General features: G+C 34.8%; 1 protein-coding gene across 1 annotated transcript; it reads right to left on the bottom strand.

Moving 5' to 3' along the window:
• Nucleotides 1-6,873: 6,873 nt before the first annotated feature.
• On the bottom strand, nt 6,874-16,530 carry LOC116422907 (vomeronasal type-2 receptor 26-like). Its single transcript, XM_031963316.1, is given in 7 exon segments — nt 6,874-7,778; nt 9,909-10,032; nt 12,111-12,338; nt 14,982-15,223; nt 15,226-15,365; nt 15,367-15,734; nt 16,276-16,530. Coding segments are annotated over 7 exon segments (2,262 nt in total).
• Between the last annotated feature and the right edge of the window lie 7,747 nt (nt 16,531-24,277).

The following is a 24,277-nucleotide window of genomic DNA, read 5'->3' as shown; positions in this document are numbered from 1 at the left end:
GGAGTTTTCATTCTACTGTCAATAAACTATAAGAAGAAATAGATGCTTCTCTGTTTGGAGCAGGGAAGATGCTTTAACTTGGCACTAATTTGGCAGTAAAGTCACATGGATGTGTTTTATAATCTTACTTCTACTAAATCATGGATGTGCTCATAATATTTAACCTTGAGAGTCATTCTGAAGCATAGTTTTGATGAGGGAGTTTTGTGCTTCCTGCAGCCAGAAGTAGCTTTTACAATGCCGGGTAGGGTAAGTAATGTCATGATAAATCTGATAGGGTGAGAGAATAACCTTTGCAAAATGAAGAAAAATGAGGAAAACTAAGATCAAGAAAACTAGGAAAAGAATTTAAGTAGAGAGAAAAAGAGAAGAAATTGGAGAACATAATTTACAGGAAAAGAATTGGATAATGATGATTACACTAAAAATGTGGAGAAGAATAGATATGCAGGAAGAAGGGGAGGGAAGAGCATAAAAAGAGGAAAATGATGCAAAAGGATATCATGAAGTTATTTACATTTGTATGGAACTTCTTTTGTAAATTGTGCCTGTGCCATAATAATCCTGTAACTTAACTAGGGTAACACTACTCTCATTTTACAGAAAAGAAAGTAAGACTGAGAAGAAGAAAAAACTTGCTCATCTTCCCACAGCAATTATTCCATGGCAGAATCTGAATCTGGATGTCATGATAACAAGTTCAGTATTTCTTCCATCATGCCATAATGATTGTCAATCAGGTCCTTAAGCTTATTAAAGTATTCCAAACAAAGTTTAGCTTACATCAAATCAAAGACTAAATATGATTGCAGTAACCTTAGATCATCTTTACAACACTGAGAAGAAACACTTTGTAGCAAGTCACTTTAACTACCATTCTAGGAAGAATTGTATTTCATTCCTGAAATATCATTGAATTGTATTTCATTCCCAATGAAAGTGGAACTTGAATGGGTGTGATGTAATTGAGAACTTTGTAAGGAAAATTCCTGAGGCAAATGGGGACTTTAATAACTTCCATCTTGAGAGAACAGAATTGTTGTGTGATTGCTCCATTCTTTGGCATGGATCAACAGTGAACATTTTTTAAAAACAATACCTATTTATTTCAAAATTCATGAAGATAATTTTCAATATTCACTCTTGCAAAACTTTGTGTTCTTAAATTTTCTCCCTTTCTTCCTGCCACTTCTTCTCCTAGATAGCATGTCATCTAATATGTACAATTCTTCTCTGGATTTTTCCACAGTTATCATGCTGCAGTAGAAAACTGAGATCAAAAAGGGAAAATGAGAAAGAAAAAATCAAACAAACAAAGAAGAGGTGAATATAATGTTGTGATTCACATTCAGTCCCCACAGTCATCTCTTTGGATGTAGCTGGCTCTTTCCATCACAAGTCTATTGGTTGATGGGGTAGCATTGTTTGTTTGTTTGTTTTCATTATGGATATCAGATTTTATTTTATTATTTTAACAAAAGAGAACATTTTCATGTGCCTAGTAGAAAATCAGGGAGGATTCAAAATATAACAAATCACCAGTTTAAGAAAGTGCATATATATATAATAGACATACATATATATTTATATATAATAGTAGAAGAAAGTATATTTCATGAATGTCCAACTTTTCTTTCCTTTCTTGTAAATTGTTCTTTTTTTCTCTGCTGCATACCTTTTTAATTTTATTCTTCTCCCTCCCCTTTTTTCTTTTCCCCACCTCAATGAGCCTATAGTTAAGAAAGAAAATATTTGTTTCCATATTTAGCAACATACATACACATACACACACATATACTCCGCCCCCTCCATGCCCACTAATACACACACATATGTTTCCTATCCTCTGCTAACTCTTTCCTTTAATTCTTCTTAATTTGCCTTGCTATTACTTAACTTCTCCCCACACATGGGTAATTGATAGGAAATTTCTTTTGATTTTGGTGTATAGAAAATCCTGAAAATCTACAAGTTCATTGAAGGTCCATTTGTCCTCATTCAATGTTACACAGAATTTTGTTGCAGTGATATTTTTTGGCCACAAGTTCAGTTCTTTTGAGGGTTGCTAGATATGATTCCAGAACCATAGTCTTTTATTGTGGCTGCTGCTAAGTCTGTACAAGTGTAATTGCAGCTCCAATGTATTTGAATTGGCTTTTTCTTGTTTCTTGCAAAATTTCTATCATCTGGTGGTTTAAAATTTTATCAACAATATTCCTATATATTTTCCACAAAGGATCTTGTTGAAATGGTGACTGGTGGATTTTTCCTGTTTCTACTTTCCCCTTCTATTCTATCACTCCAGGAAAATTTTCTTGAATTCTTTCTTGCATTATTGTGTCAAGATTCTTTTCTTGGTCACAACTTTCAAGGAATTCAATTATTCTAATATTTTCTGTTCTTGATCTGTTCTTCTTATCTGTTATTTTTTTCTATAAGGTGTTACATATCCTGTTCTATTGTTTCATTTTTTATAATTTTTCTTTCATTTCTTGGTCTCTCATAAGCTTCACTGGCTTCCCCTTGCCCAATTCTAATTGTCAAAAAGTTATTTTCATCTTTAAGTCTCTGTTTCTTCTATTTTAGTTGGTTAACGTTTCCCTCATAATCTTATTTTTCTTGGATAGTTTTTTCTTTCTTTCTTTTTCTTTTCTTTTTTTTTTATTGCTGAGGCAATTGGAATTAAGTCACTTGCCCAGGATTACATAGCTAAGAAGTGTTAAGTATCTGAGATCAGAATTGAACTCAGGTCCTCCTGACTTTAGGGCTTGTGCTCTATGCACTGCACTACCTAGCTGCCTCTTTGGATGATTTTTAAAAGGTTTTTTTCACTGTCTTTCATTTGATTTTTAGATTCTTTTTTTTCACTTCTATAAATTCTTTCTATTCAGAAAGCTATTTCATGTTACTTAGCTTTGGGTTAGAACCTTTTTCAATGGTCTTCCTTGTTCCCATAGTAAGTTTCTGGGGTGGGGTTCTTTCATCTTTGCTGTTTCATTTTTTAAAAATAAGAGGTATTTTAAGCACCTCTGTAGTGTAAGCATCTCTAATCATGGGACAGTGGTTCAAATTTCAGATCTCCCCCCGACTTTTTTTTAAATAACTTTTTATTGCCAGAACCCATGTCAGGGAAATTTTTTACAATATTAACCCTTCCACTCACTTCTGTTCCGATTTTTCCCCTCCCTCCCTCCACCCCCTCCCCCAGATGGCAAGCAGTCCTATACATGTTAAAGAGGTTACAGTATATCTTAGATACAATATATGTGCAGAACCAAACAGTTCTCTTGTTGCTTGGAGAGAATTGGATTTAGAAGGTATAAATAACCAGGGAGGAAAAACAAAAATCAAGAAGTTTACATTCATTTCCTAGTGTTCTTTCTTTGGGTGTAGCTGCTTCTGTCCATCCTTGATCAATAGAAACTGAGTTAGATCTTCTCCTTGTCGAAGAAATCCACTTCCATCAGAATACATCCTCATACAGTATCGTTGTTGAGATATATAATGATCTCCTGATTCTGCTCATTTCACTTAGCATCAGTTCATGTAAGTCTCACCAGTCCTCTCTGTATTCATCCTGCTGGTCATTTCTTACAGAACAATAATATTCCATAACATTCATATACCATAATTTACTCAACATTCTCCAATTGATGGGCATCCATTCATTTTCCAGCTTCTAGCCACTAAAAACAGGGCTGCCACAAACATTTTGGCACATACAAGTCCCTTTCCCTTCTTTAGTATCTCTTTGTGGTATACACCCAGTAGAAACACTACTTGATCAAAGGGTATGTACTGTTTGATAACTTTTTGGGCATAGTTCCAAATTGCTCTCCAAAATGCCTGGATGTGTTCACAATTCCACCAACACTGTATCAGTGTCCCTGTTTTCTCACATCCCCTCCAACATTCCACAATATCTTTCCCTGACATTGTAGCCAATCTGACAGGTGTGTATTGGTATCTCAGAGTTTTCTTAACTTGCATTTCTCTGATTAATAATGATTTGGAACATATTTTCATGTGGCTAGAAATAATTTTGATTTCTTCATCTGAGAGTTGACTGTTCATATCCTTTGACCATTTATCATTTAGAGAATGGCTTGATTTCTTATAAATTAGAGTCACTTTTCTATATATTTTGGAAATAAGGCCTTTATGAACCTTTCACTGTAAAAATGTTTTCCCAATTTATTGTTTCCCTTCTAATTTTGCATGCATTAGTTTTGTTTGTACAAAAACTTTTCAATTTGATATAATCAGTTTTCTATTTTGTAGTCAATAGTGATCTCTAGTTCTTCTTTGGTCATAAATTCCTTCCTCTTGCACAGGTCTGAGAGGTAAACTATCCTATGCTCTTCCAATTTATTTATAATCTCATTCCTTATGCCTAGATCATGAACCCATTTTGACCTTTTCCTGGTGTATGGTGTTAAGTGTGGGTCAATGCCTAGTTTCTGCCATACTAATTTCTAATTTTCCCAGCAACTTTTGTCAAATAATGCATTCTTATCCCCAAAACTGGGGTCTTTGAGTTTGCCAAACACTAGATAATTAAAGTTATTGGCTGTTTGTCCTTTGCACCTAACCTATTCCATTGATCAACTAGTCTATTTCTTAGCCAATACCAAATGCTTTTAGTAACCGCTGCTTTATAATATAATTTTAGAACTAGGACAGTTAGGCCACCTTCATTTGATTTTTTTTTCATTAATTCCCTTGAAATTCTAGACCTTTTGTTTTTCTAAATGAAAAACAAACCCCTAGGTTTGTCTAGGTCATCAAAATAGTTTTTTAGGAGTCTGATTGGTATAGCACTAAATAAATAGATTAGTTTAGGTAGTATTGTCATCTTTATTATATTTGCTTGCCCAATCCAAGAGCATTTAATGTTTTTCCAGTTGGTAAGATCAGATTTAATTTGTGTGGAAAGTGTTTTGTAGTTTTGCTCATAAAGTTTCTGATTTTCCCTTGGCAGATAGATTTCTAAATATTTTATAGCATCAGTAGTTACTTTAAATGGAATTTCTCTTTGTAACTCTGACTTTGGATTTTGTTAGTGCTATATAAGAACGCTAATGACTTATGTGGGTTTATTTTATAACCTGCAACTTTTCTAAAGTTATAGATTATTTCTAATAACTTTTGAGTATAATCTCTGGGGTTCTCTAAGTATACCATCATATCATCAGCAAAGAGTGATAATTTGGTTTCCTCATTGCTTATTCTTATTCCTTTAATTTCTTTCTCAACTCTTATTGCCAAAGCTAGCATTTCTAATACAATATTAAATAGTAGGCGACAGTGGGCAACCTTGTTGCACTCCTGATCTTGTTGGGCATGGTTGCAGTTTGGGCCTATTACATATGATGCTTACTGCTGGTTTTAAATAAATGGTACTGATTATTTTAAGGAAAAGTCCATTTATTCCTATACTCTCAAGTGTTTTTAAGAGGAATGGATGTTGGATTTTATCAAATGCTTTTTCTGCATCTATTAAGATGATCATATGGTTTTTGTTACATTGGTTATTAATATGGCCAATTATACTGATAGTTTTCCTAATATTGAACCAGCCCTTCAGCTCTCCCCTTTGACCTGGAACCCCAAACCAAGAGCTCTTTCCTTCTGTAAGTGCCTGCAGCCAACAGTATCCTTGGCCCCTCTGCCTCTGCTCTCCAGTTGTGCTGATTCCTTCATGCCCAGGGGTTGCTCTGCAGTACATCTGGGCCTGGCATTCCTAATCAGACAAGGTTTGCTCAGTTTACTTGGACTCAAATCCAGACTACTCAAGGAGTTCAGGAGGTAAAAGTTTCTATGGATCCTGCTGAGTCTCAAGCCACATGTAGCTAATCATGAGGATTTACACTTGACATTTCTGCAGAGATAACCTGGAGGTGTTTGCACATCCCATAGGTTAATCCTGGCCCCAGGTCTTTGTACAGATCATTTCTGGTTGCTTCAATGGATTCCCCTGTTCTGGTTTTACTTTCTGGTTTTTCATAAGTCTATGTTCTCCCTGAAGTGAAAATTTGTTGCATTTTTGGGGAAATCGGCAGATCTTAAAATATACTAACCTACTCCACCATGTTTCCAGAATCCTCCCCAGCATTATTTGATTAGCAATTTCAGAAAACCACCACAGCTAAGCAAGAGTTCCAAAAACCATCACCTGAATTATTAAACCGGATGCCAAGGTACGTAAATCAAATGAAAGTCATTCTGAGGGAATGACATGTAAGAATCATGAAAAGTAGAATGATTCAGCGTTCCTCTTTCCATTCAGAATATTCTCTAATACAATAAGTAGAAATCTTTAGTCTAGAAGCTGATTAGTAAGAGCAATCTTATTGTAAGTTAAAATTTTAAATACCTTGTACCAGAGCCCTCCCATGTAAAGAGAGGTAAATGAGTAATTAAAAAAGTTATCATTAGTGGTTGGGTGTGGCCAATAACTGGGGGGACAAATGGTATATTCCCATCATCTGATAGTAAAAAAAATTTGTACTTATACCCCAAATTCAATCTTTTTTTTAAAAAAAAATTGGCACAGATTATATTTTCTGGATGAAGAAAGGTTAAGGAAGCAGGTGTTCATGAAGAAGTCATGGAAGAATTTCTGTAATTCAAATATGAATTCAATGTGCAAAAGGAGAGAAAATTCTGAAAGATGCCATCATCAGATCCATGAAGTTGAAGACCTAATGAAAGTGTTTTTGAAACTGTGGGGGATAGGCAAGAAGCTCTTGTTTAGTAAATGCAGAAGTTGTATGGGTTTCACTAGAACAATCAGAAGCAAGATTCTTATGAGTTGATTGTTTAAAATCTCATGTTATTAGTCCTGGAGAACAACTCACAATAATTCTGCACTCAAGCCTTAATATTATTCTTTAAAGATTTCTTGATATTCCTGTGGGGCTGCAGGAGGATCACATAGCATTTGGGAATAAAGATGCAGGCTAGCAAGCCAGTACTGGAGCTTAAGATGGAGAAGATCTCCACAACTACCATCATCTTCCCCTTGGTGCTCTGGTAGGTGGGGAGGAAGGTGATCCAGACGCTGCAGAACACCAGCATGCTGAAGGTGATGAACTTGGCTTCATTGAAAGTGTCAGGGAGATTTCTGACAAAAAAGGCTACGGCAAAGCTCGCCAGGGCCAAGACTCCCATGTAGCTCAGGACAAAATAGAAAGCAATGAGGGAGCCCTCATTACACCCCAGGACAATGTGCTCATGGTCAGAGTGTGTGTCTGCCTCTGGGAATGGGGGAGAGAGCAGCAGCCATATTGCACAGAGTATGACTTGAATCAAGGTGCAAAAGAGAACAACAGAAATGGGGGCTCTGTTTCCCATCCATTTCCTGCTCCTGCTACCTGGTCTGGTGGCTCTGAAGGCCAGAACCACAATGACGGTTTTGGCCAAAATAGTGGAGACGGCCACCGTGAACATGACTCCAAAGGTTGTTTGTCGGAAAAGGCAATGGGCTGCTGTTGGGTGACCAATGAAGAGCAAAGAACAGAGGAAGCAGAAGAAAAGAGAGATGAGGAGGATGTAGCTGAGATCCCGGTTATTGGCTCTGACAATGGGGGTGTTTTTGTACCTCACAAAGACCCAGAGAACCAGAGCTGTGAGGAGAGACAAGCAAGCAGCTATAGAAGTCAAAGCCATCCCAATGGGATCTTCATAGTCCAGGAAGGTCATCATTTTTGGGAGGCACTGATTCCTTTCCTGATTGGGATATTGATCTTCAGGGCATTTCACACACTGATCGGCATCTGAAGAGAACAAAGAAGTCTCAATATTTCAGCCACAGTAAAACTTCTCTTTCTGTGGGCCAATTATATCTGTGGAAATAATACAAATGGCTCCATCTGGTTCCATGGGGATCACAATCTGGTATCTGAGGATAGAACAGAAGACTTTGAAGACCTGAGTTTGAATTCTGCCTCAGATTGCCTTGAGATTATGGGTTAATCAATTACCTAATTTGTACTTCTTTATCATAGTTAGTAAAATGGGGATCATAATTGTGCCTACTTCACATAAATGGAAAGAGTTTGGCAAATCTTAAAATAGTAAATAAATGTGAGTGATTGTGAGTTGTGACTGACTCTTTGTGACCACATTTGAGGTTTTCTTGGCAAAGATACTGGCAGTACTTGGCATTCCTTTGTTCAGCCTATTTTTTTCCTGATGAGTAAGCTGAGGTAAACAAGGTTATGTGACTTGCCCTTAGTCACAAAGCTAGCAGGTGTGGAAGCCAAATTTGAACTCAAGAAGATGCCTTCCCTACTGCAGGCCCAGGGCTTCATTCTCTACTTCATTTACTAGATTGTTACTAGATACATGCTAGCTTATACATACATATGTACATATATATATATATATATATATATATATATATGTACATATGTATGTATAAAATTCACAGAGTACCTTTTAAACATGACTTATTATTCTTGGTATCAAAAACAACAAGAATTATAAATGTGTCAGCTCCATGTCACAAAATAAGGTAATCAGTTTACTGCTGATTTCATTTCTTGCTCTTGGAAAATAATCCTTTTAAAGGTTCTCTGTTAGAGAGCTGGTAACTCTCTGTTTTTGTGGTTCCTTCTTACACTAAAATGATTCTATTGTTCTAACTGCATCAGTTGTTCGGGACTTCTTCTGCAACGTATGCAGAGATGCCCTGCTACACCTGTTAAAGATATTGGTTGTGTGTCTTTCCTGTTGATGCTTAGCACATTTATGATCTATTTCTATACATCTATTTGTTGACATAAAATCTTTTGGGTTTTCTTTAGATGACACTTATTTGTTTAGGCATCAATTATGAATTCTGTAAGGATAGAATCAAAGAAATTGAACATCTTTAATCTGGACAAGAGAAATTTCTGAAGGAACATGACAGCTGCTGTGATGTATAGAAACCTACGGTACCTGCAAGAGGGATCAAACTTGCTCTGTTTGGTGCTACATGACAAACCCCAAAGCAAGCTGGGAATTGAGAAGATTCTTCAGATCAAGTCCTATTACAAGATTTACTTTCACAGCGATCTTGTTCTTGTAGGCATTCCTCTAGGTCTGGCTATTTTAATTTTATCCCTTATTATCCTTTTCCCTTTGTCAGAAGTAATTCCCCAAATTTCTGCCTATGTGTGCAGCTTTGTGAGGTTAATGTATCTTAAAGTTTTACTTGCATCTTCCCCAAAATCATAGTTCTGTGTTGAGTATGTTTAGGTCTGGGCTTCAAAACAGATCATTGTGTAGTAGGAAGGCAGGTAGTTTTTTGAGTGACAGAAGTGTTTGAGATAGGTAGATTGATGCCTTCTTGGCAATCATTGTACGTCAAATGGGTAAACTTCCAGGGGAAACAGCTGAGATGAATTGAAAATTTCACTGAATTCCAACTCAGTACCCTCACCGGAGTCCCAGCCCTCTTCAATAACCATGTTATTGTGAATGGTCACTTCATCTTTCTCTTCTCTTAAATTAGCATGAGAGCATTTGTATTTTGTTACTTCTGTCTTGATGGAAAAGACTCACTTGAATCTCTTAATTCCTATATAGGTTTGAGAAATCTGTGTACATAGGTGCTCTTTTCAGCAACCTCTTTCTGAACAATTGAAGTACAGAGAAACTTGACAAAAAATTCCTAGTCTCAACTAGGAGTCTCAACTCCTAATCTCAACCCCCTCTTATCTCCCTAATATTGAACACTTTGGACCTTCAATATTCTTGATCATTCTGCCTTTTCTTCTAGACTTCCCATGGTCCCTGGATACTATATTTGAATATTAATATATTTCCTGTGCCTTACAGTAAGTGGGACATCCATTCAGCTTCAGTTGGTTGCCCTAGCTCTACGTTTGCTGAAGGTGAACATGTCTTCACAGAATTACCTGTCTGGTTGGAAATGTGCATGTCTGGGCAGGGGTCACAGTTAAAACAGCAGACAGGCCTTCCCTCCTGGGCTTTCTGCTGGAATCCAGGACCACAGACTTTACTGCATCTGGACTGAGGAAACTGCATGGGGAATATTCCAAAGGCTTTTGAGACAGTCATTCTGACAAAGTTTAGATCAATTTTCTTACAAAAGGGACCCACATAACTAAAGTCTTTAGGAGTTATATTTCTTCTAAACTGTTGAAGAGAGATTCTATTAGGGTTAAAACAACCTGGGTGAGGTTTTCATAAAGAAGCAATGCAAAGAAATAGAAGACAGTAGAATGGAAATGATAAAAGATTTCATAAAGAAAATTGGAGCTAGTAAGGGAAAGTTTCATGTAATTATGCACATGATAAAAAACAAAATGTTCTGTATTTAATACAAGTAGGACACCATGGAACTATCCAATAACCATGAGGTTGTGACTACTCTCAAGAACCAGGTAATCTAGAGAATGAAATCATATTTGCCCTAGTAAGCATTGCTAATGATAAGGCAAGGGAAAGAAATACAATTCTAGCCAAGCTATTTAAAATTCTGAAAGATGTGGCTCTTAAAAAGCTGGACACTGTAGGATGGCCAATTTGAAAAACACAATAGTGGACATAAGAATGAAAACATCAGTTTACATGTCAGTTCTCAAGATGGACAAATCCAAGACAATCCAAGTCACCGAGGAACTGCATTCATTCACATGTTGGCAAGTTTATATTTAACATCTTTCAAGAAAGGTTGCAACAGCAAGTGCAGAATTACCAGAAGAGAAGACTAGTTTTCAAAAGAGAAAGAAGGATTAGAGATCAAATTGCCAAGATTCATAGACTAAGAGTAATGGAAGAAGGTCCCAGGAAAATCAACCATAGCATATCTGCTTCATTTACATTGACCATGTAACTCATAACATATGTGGGAAGTCCTCAAAGAGATGGGAGTACCAGATCATCCTACTGCAGCCCCAGGAACATGAATGTGGACCAAGAAGTTAAAGATACAACTAAACATGCAACAACTAATTACTTTCTGATTGGAAAAACATTATGATCAGGTTATATACTTTCTCTTTATTTAGTTAATTTATATGTAGAACAAATATGAAAAATATTTTATGAAAAATGCCTGACTGGATGAAACAAAAGCTGGAATCAAACTTTCAGGAGAAATTTCAAACATCTCAGTTATTCAGACATCACCTTTCTGATGACACAAAGAGAAGAAGAATCAAGAAGCCTCTTGATTATAGTGAGAAAACTGCTTTGAAGCTCAACAAAATCAATCTAACTAAGTAAAAACCCAAGATGTTTATGACTAGTTCCATCCCTTTGTTTCAAATATGGGGACAAAAATAGAAAAACAATAAAACATTGTATGTGCTTTAGTTCAAAAATTGTTACAGATGGTGACCTCTATGATGACATTAAAAGAGACTTCCTCCTTAGAAGGGACAATCTAGACAGAATACTAAAAAGTGGAGATATTACTTTTTTAGCAAAAGTCTGTATACATATGGTTGTATTTTTCCCCAGGAACAGTGTATGACATTGTGAGTGGAACTTTTAAGAAAACAGCATGATGGAAAATCAGTTTTGAATCATGATACTAAGCAAGATTTTTGAAAGACTTTAGGGCAGCAAAAAGATCAAATTGGTCAATACTTACAAACCTAATTGAAGTTATTTACTTGGAATTTCAAATAATGAATTTGAAGCTGCTTACTGAGAAACTCAGAAAAATCCCTAAAATCATGATAGATTAAGTCAATAGGAGAAAAGGATTGCAGAGGGTGAGATGGATAAATAACATCATGGAAAAAATTCTAGAATTGGTCCAGCTTGAGAGGTAGGGGAAGAGAGAAGGGCTTGGTGATCTACATTCCATGGGATCACAAATGGTTAGTAAATTATAAGTGACTGGATAAAAACCACAGTCTTGGAGTGGTAGTTTTTTCTTTAAAAGATTTAAAAGTTCCACTGCTAATGATCATAACTGCTAATGATCATCATTCATTACGTACCAAAAAAACTTTATTTCTAAGCTGTTTCCTTCTAGCAGATTTTGTGGAATATGCCCTAGGTTTTACAATATGCTACTAACTATTTTGGTGGGCTATTTTTATGTTTACAGATTTTATAAAACCAACATTTTGATCATTCTATACTTTTTCATTCCACGTGGACCACGTAATGGCATGTTCTTGGATTTTTAAATCTTGGCCAAGTGGAGCTTGAGGTATAAACTCTCCCACTTTTATCAAGACTTCAGTATCGTTGCTAAAGGTCACATAGTTGAGAACATCATAGTTTGCCACAGAGTTCCTCTTCTTATCCAGGACCACCAGCTTCCCAGCACTATTGTTAAACTGAAGGTTCTTCAGAAAGAAATGGAGCTGAAAGTGAAGAGAATTATTTGAAAGTTCACCACTAGATTCTCTCAGGGATGTTTTCTAGTTTCTCTGCTATTTTTTTCTTCAATTCCTTGCAGGAGTATAATCCTAAGATTTTTCATTTGACACAGAATTAGAATGGATTGGTAAAAAATTGGACAACAGAACTAGAAGACTGGGCCAAATCTCAAGCTGGAAGTAAGAAATTTTCAACCTGTTAAAAAACCCAGAAAGTCCTTTTCTCTCTTTGATGAGAGTGGGTTTGGGAGCAAAGGTACAGGAAGAGAGCATCTAGTATTGTTTAAAATAAGTAGGGTGATACACATTTCACCCCTATAATTAATTATATTGCTTCCAGTACAGTCTTAAAAGCCTTTATGACGATTTATTATTTCAAAGCACTGAGCTTTGATTTCTTTAAGATGTAAAATAAAAATGATAACTCCTGCCATTAAGGAGCTTACAATCCTCTGGATAACAGAGCATTGAATCATAAAAATAAATACAATATCATTCCATGAAGAATAAAATATTACTGAATTAGAAGGGAAAGAATAAGTATTTACATAGCTTTCTTTATATGCAATGCTTTTTCCATATATAATTTTTTTTACCCATATTATGTGATATGAAAAGAGAATCGAGCAAGGAGTTTTAAGTGAGAAGACAGAATCTGAACTTATAGGAAGCTAAACATGCTGTGAAGCAGAAGTGAGGTAGCAATGTGTTTTAGGATTAAGTGCCTATTTAAAATTATGGAGTTGCATGATAGGATCCTAATTCAGAAACATAAAATTTTAAATTTTGCTGAAATATAAAATGTTAAATAGGTAGAGTGTGAAATTAGATTGGAAATTTGGGATCACACTTTACAGCACTTTAATTCCAAGCTGAGGCTATTTTCTGCTAGAGGATATAAGAATTTATTTATGGTTCCTAACTGTGAGTGTATTATAATATTGTGTTAGGAGAAGGACATGTTAAGATGCTTTTTAGTTTGTATTTTTTCCCCAAATAGATGGAAAGAGAGTTTTAAATATTTATCTTTGCAAAATCTTGTGTTCCAATTTTTTCTCCCTCTTTCACTGATCTCCCTTGTCCTCCAAAGTGCAAACAATACTTTATAGGTTAAACATAAGCAATTATTGAAACATATTGACAAAATGTGTAATTCTTAAGGAAGATTATTTTGCTGATATTTGGCTTCTTTCCCTAATCTTCTTGTATTTGTTGATATTTATATTTTTGTTTTATATATTTTTATATTTATTTTATAGATACAGGTAAAACACTATGTATGTATATAAGATGTGAAACCTTTATTTTGTTAATATATTTACAATAAATGCAGATAATTATATATGTCTATATAAAAATATTTATGTTGCCTCTTCTAGTGTTAAATTTTTGAGACAAATGAGATTTTCTTAATCTTTAAATTCCTATTTCTATTGTATACCATATTTCTTATCTTTTGGTAGAACCATTCTTAATGCCTATTTGATGATTAGTTAGTAGCTCAAAAAAGGATGAGTGGGAGATAGAAGAAATAAGAATCTAATTGGATAATTAAGATTCAAGAGACTTTTCATTCCAGAAGCACCTATTAAGTGCCTTCCAAATACCTTAGACATCATGTTAGTGTGGGAGACTAAACTCAAAATAAGAGAAATCCCTCTTCTGAAGGAACTTATATTTTATAAAAGTCAATATATAAATCCTTGTTTTGAGGTTTAACATTCCTTGCTAAACTTTATATTACAAGGATTAATCAGGTGGTCTGTTAGAATTGGACTGGATTTAAAACCATTTTTAAATCAACCTAAGACAGTTGTGTGGTTCCGCCAAGTCACATCTCTTATGACAAAAAAAAAGAAAAAAAAAGTTAAACAAATGGAAAAAGGACCTCAAGCTATTTCATTTTTTTTATTTCCCTAGGAAAATAAATTCTTTATTCAATGGCATTGAAATAATTTTCAATAGGGTTTTTCTGGGGCTCTCTCCATTGTCTAAGCTTAAATGGAAAACTAAAACTAGGAAACAGATTTTCTGACTTTCTCCCTGGTCAAGGTATGGCATCTTAGTGTTATCTCCTTCTTTTCCCACTTCCTTTCAAAAGACACTCAGGAAACGGAATTGGTTCCCAATCCTCATTTCCAGGGATAAACTACCAATTCTTTTTAAAATAGTTTTATTTTAAAAAACAAACAAAAGGTTTTCAACATTCATCCTTCAAAACCTTGTAAATTTTTTTCTTTTGCCCAGTTTCTCCCCCCACACAAGTAATGAAAAATTGTTAAATGCAATTCTATACATATTTCCACACATCCCTGAACAAAATAAATAAGATAAAAAAAAAAAGGAAAAAAAGGTAAGTAAAAACAAAAAAAAGGAAAATACAATTGTATCCATTCAGTCCCCATAGGTATCTCTCTGAATGCAAATTCTCTCCATTCAATCTATTAATTGATCCCTTCATTTTTGAAAGAGCTACATTCCTCAAATTAATTCTGAAATACAAGAAAGGGTAAAATATCCTGGTCTTCTGTAAAACCTCACTGAAAAAAGATGGATCTGAGTTAGTAATCCTTCTCTTTTCTAAATATTACAAGTCAAGAATAGAATTTTGTCACTTTATAAAGGAACCTTACCTTCTGGGAGGAAAACATTGTTGTCTCCATCTATCTAATTCCATTTGTGATCTCCTAGAACATCCATGAAGGCCCAGGCCACAGCATACAAACCAGTGTAACGTTAACTCTTCAGACATAATGTTTTCTAAAGACCAAACTCAAGGGTATCTAAAAGATCATTTGGTGAACAGACTCCCTCTCTTCCTTCCATGTCAAGGGCATCCAAAGCTAGTTCAAAAGCAAGGAAAATATCCCTGGGTGTCTGGCAGGTTTAACAGTTTCAGAAAATCTTTAACCCAGAATCTTCTTGTCATCTGAAAATATCAGAGCCCCATGGAAATTATCAAAATAAATTCCAGGTTTTGTAATATCCAGTATGATGATCCCCTTTTCTTTATTGGTTTTCCATAAACACCAGACTCAGAAGTGAATTTGTATCTCCATAAATGACAAACACATTTGCTGCAGAAACATGTATGCTGACTACAAAATATTGATATAAATCTTTATTTGATGACTTTCTAGCAGTGATCTTTTCTATAAAGGCCACACAGACATCATTTCTGGCCATTTCTTCTTGAAGGTCCCTGAGGAATTTCTCACCTCTTGAATCATCTGAGACAACAAGACCCACCCAAGTCCATTTGAAATGCAGCATTAACCTGACCATGCCAAAGGGAAGAGAGGTGTCACTGGGGGCCATCTGATAAACAGAAGGAAACTGAAGTGGGTCACTTATGAGTGGATCAAAGAGACCATAGCTGATCTGTAAAGGAACCAAACATGACTATTTTTCAGTTTTAATGAGTTACCTGTACAAAAGATTCTCCCACTCCACCCCATGTGAACCCAGTCTCCTCGTCCCCTTCTATCTAAAATCAACTCATTCTTCATTTCTGCCTGGTTAAGTTATTTCTGATCATACAGAACTCCACTCAAGGGTCATCTCCTTCATCAAATCTGCCCTAGCTGAAACAGGTGTAAGCATGTTCTGTATTTTAATTATTGTGTATGACTATGATTGAATCTAAGAACTTGAAATATTAGATAATTAATAAATATTTTAAAGTTTCAATTTCTTGATTTTTTAAAGTCAAAATATGCTACATTCTACATTTTGAAGCTAATAAATCTGATGTCCTCAAACTCTGCATTACCTTTTTCATCTCTGAGAATCAATAGAAAGGAAAATTAGACACCAGAATTCCCCAAGGGCATCTGACATTTGTATTTCAACTGGTAGAACCTCAAAGGCCTGCCTCTGCCCTCCAACCAGCATAAGCTAAATTAAACTTGTGATTTCCTACCTGTGGGAGATTGTAGAGCTCCAGTAGAGTTCCCATGCAGAAAGTCATTTCAGAAGTGGATCCTCCAATGACCACTACAGACTTTCTCTGCCTCTCACAGCTGTAATTTGGAATGGTCTGTCCCTGGCCTGACAGCCACATGAGGGAACTCTCCAAGGTCCTGTCATCATTGTGATAAGCATTGTAGATGTGAAATCCTAAAGAAATGTTGGGTAAGAGATTTGGGTTCCTGTTGATTTCTTCTATGGCAAACATAAAAGCCAGGACTTGATAATAGTTTCTGAGCAGCCACCTGAAGTTGGAGGGAGATTATCATGGACAAGGAATATATATGGTTCTACCAACCTTAAAGAGGAATTGGAAATTTTCCAAAGAAGTATTTCCTCGGTCATATTAAAGTCCATTTTTAGGTCAACCTACCTTTTTATTTTCTTTGTAATGGCATTAGGAAATTCTGAATATTTCAGTCTATTGCTAGCAAAGTCTCAATTACCTAAGCTTTTACCAGCTTTGTTCTATCTGGGCCTGAGGGCATCAGGAGCTATACCAGCGATTTCCTCCTCCTTCCATTCAGAATTATCACCACATTTAAACCACCACAGCAGCTGTCTACAAGCTCCTACTTCACTCCCCAACATCATGAGCAGTTCCTCTAGAACTGCCGAATCATTTAGATAAATTAGAAAAATTTAGATAAATTTTCAAATAGTGGAGCAATAAAAAAGTGAAGAAATGTGGCAAATTATATTGAGAAAACTGGACATCAACTTAATAGAAATAGCTCATTTATGTGGTTTTATTAATTATTATTATTAATTGGTACTGATATCTTAATATTGCTTCCAAGCAGACACATAATTAAGGTATAAAATACTTGGGGCCTTAGGAAAAAATTATTTTTGAGCATTGAAAAGAATCCATGACCAAAGAAACCACATAGAAAAAAAGTTAATACAGAAATTTTTGGTTTTTTAAAATTTAAAATAAATCCCCCCCACACACAAATCCAATGAAAGTAATATCAAAAGCCAAAGAGTTAACTGGAAAAATGTTTTTGTTATGCTTATTTTTTAAAAGTTTTCATTTCCAAATTATAAAATTGTTTTATGTTTTTAAAAACTAATGCCATTATCCGTGTGATAAATTGTCAAAGAATTTAAATAGAAAGTTATCGAGATAAGAAATTCAAGGTATCTTTAGGTTCATGAAAAAATGTTCAAAATGGCAAATAAATATGGTAATAAAAAGAAAAGCAATTCTGAATCTCAACCTCTCACACATCAGATTGGCATAATCACTAGAAAAGAGAGAAATAGTGAAATGTGTAAGGGAATGTAAGGAAACTGTCACATTATTGTACTTTTAATGGAGCTATTAATTATTTTAGCATTCTCGAAAGCAATTTGTATCTATACCCAAAAAATCATTGATTTATAGATATCTTTTGTATAACTTGTTTTCAAAGATTTAAAAAATACAGAGAGAAAGGAGTACAAATAAAAAATTGCATTTTTTTGAAGAGTGGCAACAATCTGGACAAAAAGAGCTGCCTTTTCCTTATGGAATGGCTGAGTAAATTGTGATGTGTTGATCTAATTTAATACCATGGTTCTGCTGAAAATGAAGCAATATAATTTCATAGTAACATCACATAATTTATAAGAACAGATGTAGTATGAAGATAGAAAAACAAGAACAATTTATACTTTAAGAGCAATAATGTAAAAATAAACATCTCCAGAACACTTAAGAACTCTCAGCAATGCAATAATCCACAATGATTGCAAAGGACTAATAATGAAGATGGTACTGAAATCATTATAGAAATCTGATGGATTGACATACAAAATGACACATTCATTTGAGATTTGGCCATTCTGGGAATTTTTTTCTTGATTATGTTTATTTGTTACAAGGAATTTTTTTCTCAATAGGAAGTGATACAGAGAAAAAATACTTGATATTTGAAAAGTTACTTAAAACACAGAATAAATACTTACTTATAGTCTTTTTGATTATATTGAGGATGAAACCAAAACAGTTTCCAATATTTCAATGTATGCTCTTTATGTAAAAATAAAGGAAAAAATCCTCCAACAACAAGATCCCCATCTTTGAAATATGTGGGGCTGAAAGACCTTTCTAGGTGGCATGGAGTCCCTTGCCCCCTGCCCACAGACAATGGCAGCTGCAAAAGCAGGAAAAAGAAAAGCCTGAAGAACATGTGGGAGCCTGCTCTCCAGCTCCTAGCCAAGGTGCACCTGCTTTTTAGCAAAGTTTGTGATGTGCTGTGGAGGAAGCAGGGCAGCAGCAGCTGTAGCAGCTTCAGGTGTCTTGGGAAGAGAAAACTTTCCTGCAAAACAGTTTCTTTCTTGGGCAACTGTTCAAGCTTTGCTCTGACCCTCATAGTTTTGAGACAGAATGTGGCATGGCTCTGGCTCATAGCTAAGACAGAGACATTGCTGGCCAGACCAGAGAGTATTTATGGCGATTAACTCTGGTTAAAGGATCATTGAAATGTCCTTGCTGGTCTATGTGGTTAAGATCCTGTGTGTGCATCTTTTTACCCAGGAGAGGAAACTTAGTCCATGATGGACTCTTGGGACCATTGCTGCTTGCAACTCTGCACCTGTGTCTCTGTGTCTGAGTGAAAAATGTGTTTTTCTCAGTCCTCTTTCCCAATTCTGTTCTGAGCACTGACAATTGGTATCATGTGGGCAGGAGACCCAGTAATACCTCCAGAAGCAAGGAATTTAATAACATGTCAGAGCCTTTGTAGGAACCTGGGTAACTGCTCTGGTGCATGAGAGTAGCGTCCATGACAGGTGACAAGGTCAGAAAGTGGTTCTGACTGAGTGACCAAGCTTTAGATGATTTCAGCTTCTTTCCCCCATATCCTTAAATCAGGAAGCCCTGCAACCTTAGATTAATCTCCAAATAATGTTCTCTGACATGTCTTGACCAAGTATTTTTTCACTAATTCTTTCAGCAGCAGAGAGAAAATTAGTTTTGGCACTTATTGTCTGATATCTCTCTCCATTTGTTCACAGGAGGGTGATTTCTACCAAGTTTTGCTACAGAAAAACTCATCTTTTGTTCCAGTAGTCCCTTCATGTTCAGTCCCTCAAGTCAATGCTTGTCTACTTTTGAAGCAAGCATCCTTTCCTAATTCTGTTCCTCAAACACAAGCCTATATAATATCATTGCAGTATTATAAAAGCCATAAAATTACATACCTTGAAGATCAATGAAACAATGAAATGACTCATTTGAACTTGTGACAATTTAGTAAACTAAAAATTTATTATTAACAACTTCTTACTGTAATGACAGATGGATTTTTTCCTTTAGAGAAGACGTTATAACACTGAAATTGTATTAGAATTAATGGCTAGAAATAAATTGTATAGGCCTGGGAATCCAAAAATGAAAATCCTAATATTTCCTGCACCAAAGGAATTTTCATTCTACTGTGAGCAAAGAAAGGGAATTTGAGCTGCATTTGAGGTGATTATTACACAGAACTGAAACTAAGGCTGCCTCCAGAAGTCTCCCAAGAAACGTGTTCCCAAAGAATGATCATATTATAGAGAAGGGAACTTTACACTCTTCTACTAAAGCTGTGGATGTGCTCACAACGTTTAGTCTCAGGAGCCATGTGACAGCATAGTCCATTCATGGAACCTAAATCAAAATTGACTAAGAGTTAAGACATGAAAACCTCAAAATCAAATGGAGAAAGGCAGAAATTTTAAATGGATTTTTTTCAGATGCTGATGCAATAAAAATCATGCAATATAGCACCAGGAGAAAATAGACCAAAAAATACTTAGAAACCAAATAATCTCATCCTAAAGAATGAATGGGTGAAGCTGCAAATCATAGACATAAATAATTTCATCCAAGAAAATGACAATGATAAAACATACCAAAATTTGTCGGATGCAGCCAAAGCAGTTATTTGGGGGAATTTTATATCTCTAGATGTTTACTTCCATAAAATAGAGAAAGAGAAGATCAATGAATTGGACTTGCAACTAAAAAAACAAGAAAAAGAACAAATTAAAAAACCCCAATCAAATATCAAACTTGAAATTCTAAAAATAAAAGGAGAAATTAATAAAATTGAAAGTAAAAAAACACTATTGAATTAATAAATAAATCTAAAAGTTGGTTTTATGAAAAACCCAACAAAGTAGATAAAATTTTAGTTAATTTGATTAGTAAAAGGAAAGAGGAGATCAATTGTTGGTCTCAAAAATGAAAAGGGAGAACTTTCCACTAATGAAGAGGAAATTAGAGCAATAATTAGGAGTTACTTTGCCCAATTTTATGCCAATAAATTTGATAACCTGAGTGAAATGGAGGAACATGTACAAAAATATAGATTGCTCAGATTAACAGAAGAGGAAATAAATTACTTAAATAGTCCCATTTTAGAAAAAGAAATAGAACAGGCTATTAATCAGCTCCCCAAGAAAATCCTCAGGACCAAATGGATTTACATGTGAATTCTACCAAATGTTGAAAGAACAATTAACTTCAAATACTACATAAACTATTTGAAAAAAATAGGTTTATATACTCTTTATGCTAGAGTTACAATAACATCCATTGTCACTAAGTTATATAATGTATATTCCATTGTTACCTTGTAACTATATATTAATATTAAACAGTAAGTAGTTATAACAATCTATGAACCACAACATAATATGTGATATCTGTTGAGTTCTCTCACAAGAGCTTTTGTGTCATCTATAAGTGTATGTACATTCCATGTACCAATGGGGAGAGGAGTCAGCTTCCAGAAGCTTTTGTACATCTTTTAGTGAATCGACTGCAGAGTGGGATCCCTGCCTGCCAGGGTAATTAGGTCAGAGCTAGGTAAGAAGATAATTTTTAGGACATCTTTTCTAGCCCTTTCCTCACATTGCAGTAGAAATGTTAAAATGGTATGGGTGATGTCTTTTTATTCATGTATAAATTGGATTTAAGTGAAGCTGAGTTGCATGATGTCATCAGACCCTCTCTTTCCCTCTTCTAAAGCCACCATCAACTAGTGGCAGGAAAAGTCAAGATCATTGGTGATGACTCAAGATGAAGTATGACCTTGGTATCTTTGATGTCTAAGCAAGTTGAAGTGCTCCACAACATTTGCTTCACCTGCTTTCATGGCCATTGGAACAAATTGTTCTCATTCCCCAATTTTGCCAGGAAAAATCTTTACATGTCTAGGGTAAATATCTCCCTAAATCCCCATAGGGTTTGAGACTCTTTGGTTACTCTCAACCTGGATTAGCCCATGTGCTGAAATGGTTTATCAAGGTGTGGCCACTGTGCATGATAATTTCTTGGATCCAAAGGTGAGAGTTAAGTATATCTAGTGGCCACAAAAGATGGGAAAAGCTCTATAAAGGGCTGGCCCATCTTCACATCAGAGGTACTAGTCTTCCTTGAATATGCCCTGTACCTCAGGATAGAATACAAATTTTGGTGTCTGGATTACAAGTTCATTATTTCTGCCAGCATGCCACATTGTCTTTCAATCAGATCCCTCAGCTAGTTGTAGCATTCTACAAAGAGTTCCAATTTGATTAATTCAGAGATTAAATATGATTGTAGGTATCTTAGTTTTAATTACTAGTTTTGAAATACTCTGAAGATGCTTTAGCAGAGCTTGATTTGGCTGCCATCTTGTGGTAAACTGTCATCCCTGAAATAGTTATATTTCATTTCCAATGAAATTGGAATTCAGTTTAGTGTGATTTATTTGAGAATTTTCTGAAGAAAATTCCTGAGGCTCACAGGCTTTAACTTCCATCTTGAGAGAAGTGAATTGATGAGCTCTTGTTCCATTATTTTAGATAGATCAACAATGGGAAGTACTTAATAGGATAATTTCAGTTGTCAAATTTAAAATTTCAGTTGTATTTGCCATTTGTTTGATTGTACTCTTTTTACTATTTCATTAATTCTTTTTGTAAGGAATTAATTTCTTTAGCATATATTTTTCCATTTTTCCAAATCTATTTTTAAAGAGTTGTTTTCTTCAATCAATTTTTTTTTACTTCTTTTTCCTAGCTGTTTATTTTTTTTATAATTCCTTTACGTTGTTCTTATTAACTTCCCAATTTTTTCCCTCTCTTAAATGATTTTAAAAATCCTTTTTTAGCTCTTCCATGATAATCATTTTAAATTTAGAAAAATTTATACTTCCCTTTGAGGTTTTACATATGGGCCTTTTGCCATTGCTATCCTCTTTTGGGTTTGTGTTCTGATCTTTCCTGTAGATACAGTAACTTTATGTGGTTAGGGTTTGGTTTATTTTGATGTTTGAAAATTTTCTTTTTACTGATTTTTGCCTTTTTGCTATGTTTTAAAAATTGACTTTTTTATGTTACATTCCACTTCATATAACAAAATTTGCCATTGTCCTATTGAAGACCATAACAGCCTAGTTTGCAGTTCTTTACCAAAAGACACTAAGGTATAAATAATTTTGTTCACTTTGGTCCTTTTTCTCTGTTGTTGACTTAAGGGAATATTTCTTCAAGTGTTATCATTGAGTCAAAGGGAGTGCACAATGTTCTGATGTTTTGATCTTCACAATTTCATCCACCACCTATGTTCCCATAGCCCTTTCAACAATTTCACTCTTTAACATCTTTGCTTTTCTCCTGGGTGCAAGGTAGAACTTTCATTGCTTCATTTAATTATTAGTGATTTGAAATATATTACTTGAACTTTTTTTTTAAGTTAACCTTGACCTTTATATTAACTTGTATTTTTTATTCCCATATTCTGCTCTCCTACATTTGAAAAGAAAAAAAAAATAAGAAATATACTGTCAAACAAGATAAATTCCTTCTAATATTTGTGATTCTTTTTTCTTATCCCTTTTCCCAACCTAAGAATCTAATTATATTTTATATTAGATTATATTTAATTTTTAAAATAGGGTTTTTAATCATTTCATTTTGTTTTTTTTAATTGCCTGTTTGTATCTTTTGGCTATACATCTATTGTATTTCTTCTTCATCTATCCAATTATAATCTGTATCCATCTTAGGTACAAAATCTTTTTTCAGTAAACCTGTTAGAAATCAGTTGCTTCTCTTTTAATTTTAGATTCATAAGGTTTTTTTATGTGATGAAAATTGCCCTTTTGATTTTCTGTGATTCTCTCCATCCCTTGTTTGGAGATGAACTTTGCACTAACGATTCCTTTAAACCAACCTTCTCCAAGATTTCCCTCTCTTGGTTGAGGTGACCCTTTTACCAAGGGAAAAATCTGAGTATGTGATGGCAAATATGTGACTGAACATGGTTTCTACCAGACTGCTTTTCAGAGTTTCTAGCATTTTATAGTGATTATTCTATCCTGGTCCTGTAGATAAGGCCTTTGTATTGGTCGAACACAAGATCAGTAAGATCTTTTTCTTTTGTCTGTTACACAACCCCTGATCTGTTCAGATTTGTATCTTTATATTTAAGTGCACAATATACCTCACTAGCACAGTTCCCGATTTGGTTTTGCTAGGCCTTCTTCTTGGAATGTTACAAGAGGCTCTAGAAAGAGACATCTCAACACTCTTTTGATGGGAACACAGAATAAACTTTGGATGGGACCATAGGAACCACTGAGAAAAGAATTTCCCCAATCCGAAGATGCTACAACTGAGGCAAGAAAAGATGTTCCTTATTCAGGGTCACAAAGCTAGGGAGCACCTGAGGTAGTCTTCCTAATTCTGAACTCAGTGCTTACCCATTAAAACTAATGGCTTCAGTTCTTATTTTCAATTTGAATAAAAAAATGACTAAACTGTTCATTATGTTAGACTATTGACATTACCAGGCAACTTATGACCCAAAGAATAATAATAAAAATCATAATTAACATTTCCACAGTAATGTAATTCTTCCAAAGAGTTTTACAAATATTGTCTTGTTTGAGTCTTAACATCAGCTCTGGTTGGTAGAACAGAAATAAGATAAGTGA

This window comes from Sarcophilus harrisii, chromosome 3 (genome assembly GCF_902635505.1).
Source record: "Sarcophilus harrisii chromosome 3, mSarHar1.11, whole genome shotgun sequence".
Lineage (NCBI taxonomy): Eukaryota > Metazoa > Chordata > Mammalia > Dasyuromorphia > Dasyuridae > Sarcophilus > Sarcophilus harrisii.
Note: the sequence above shows the minus strand (reverse complement) of the source record. Positions and strands in the feature narration are given on the sequence as shown.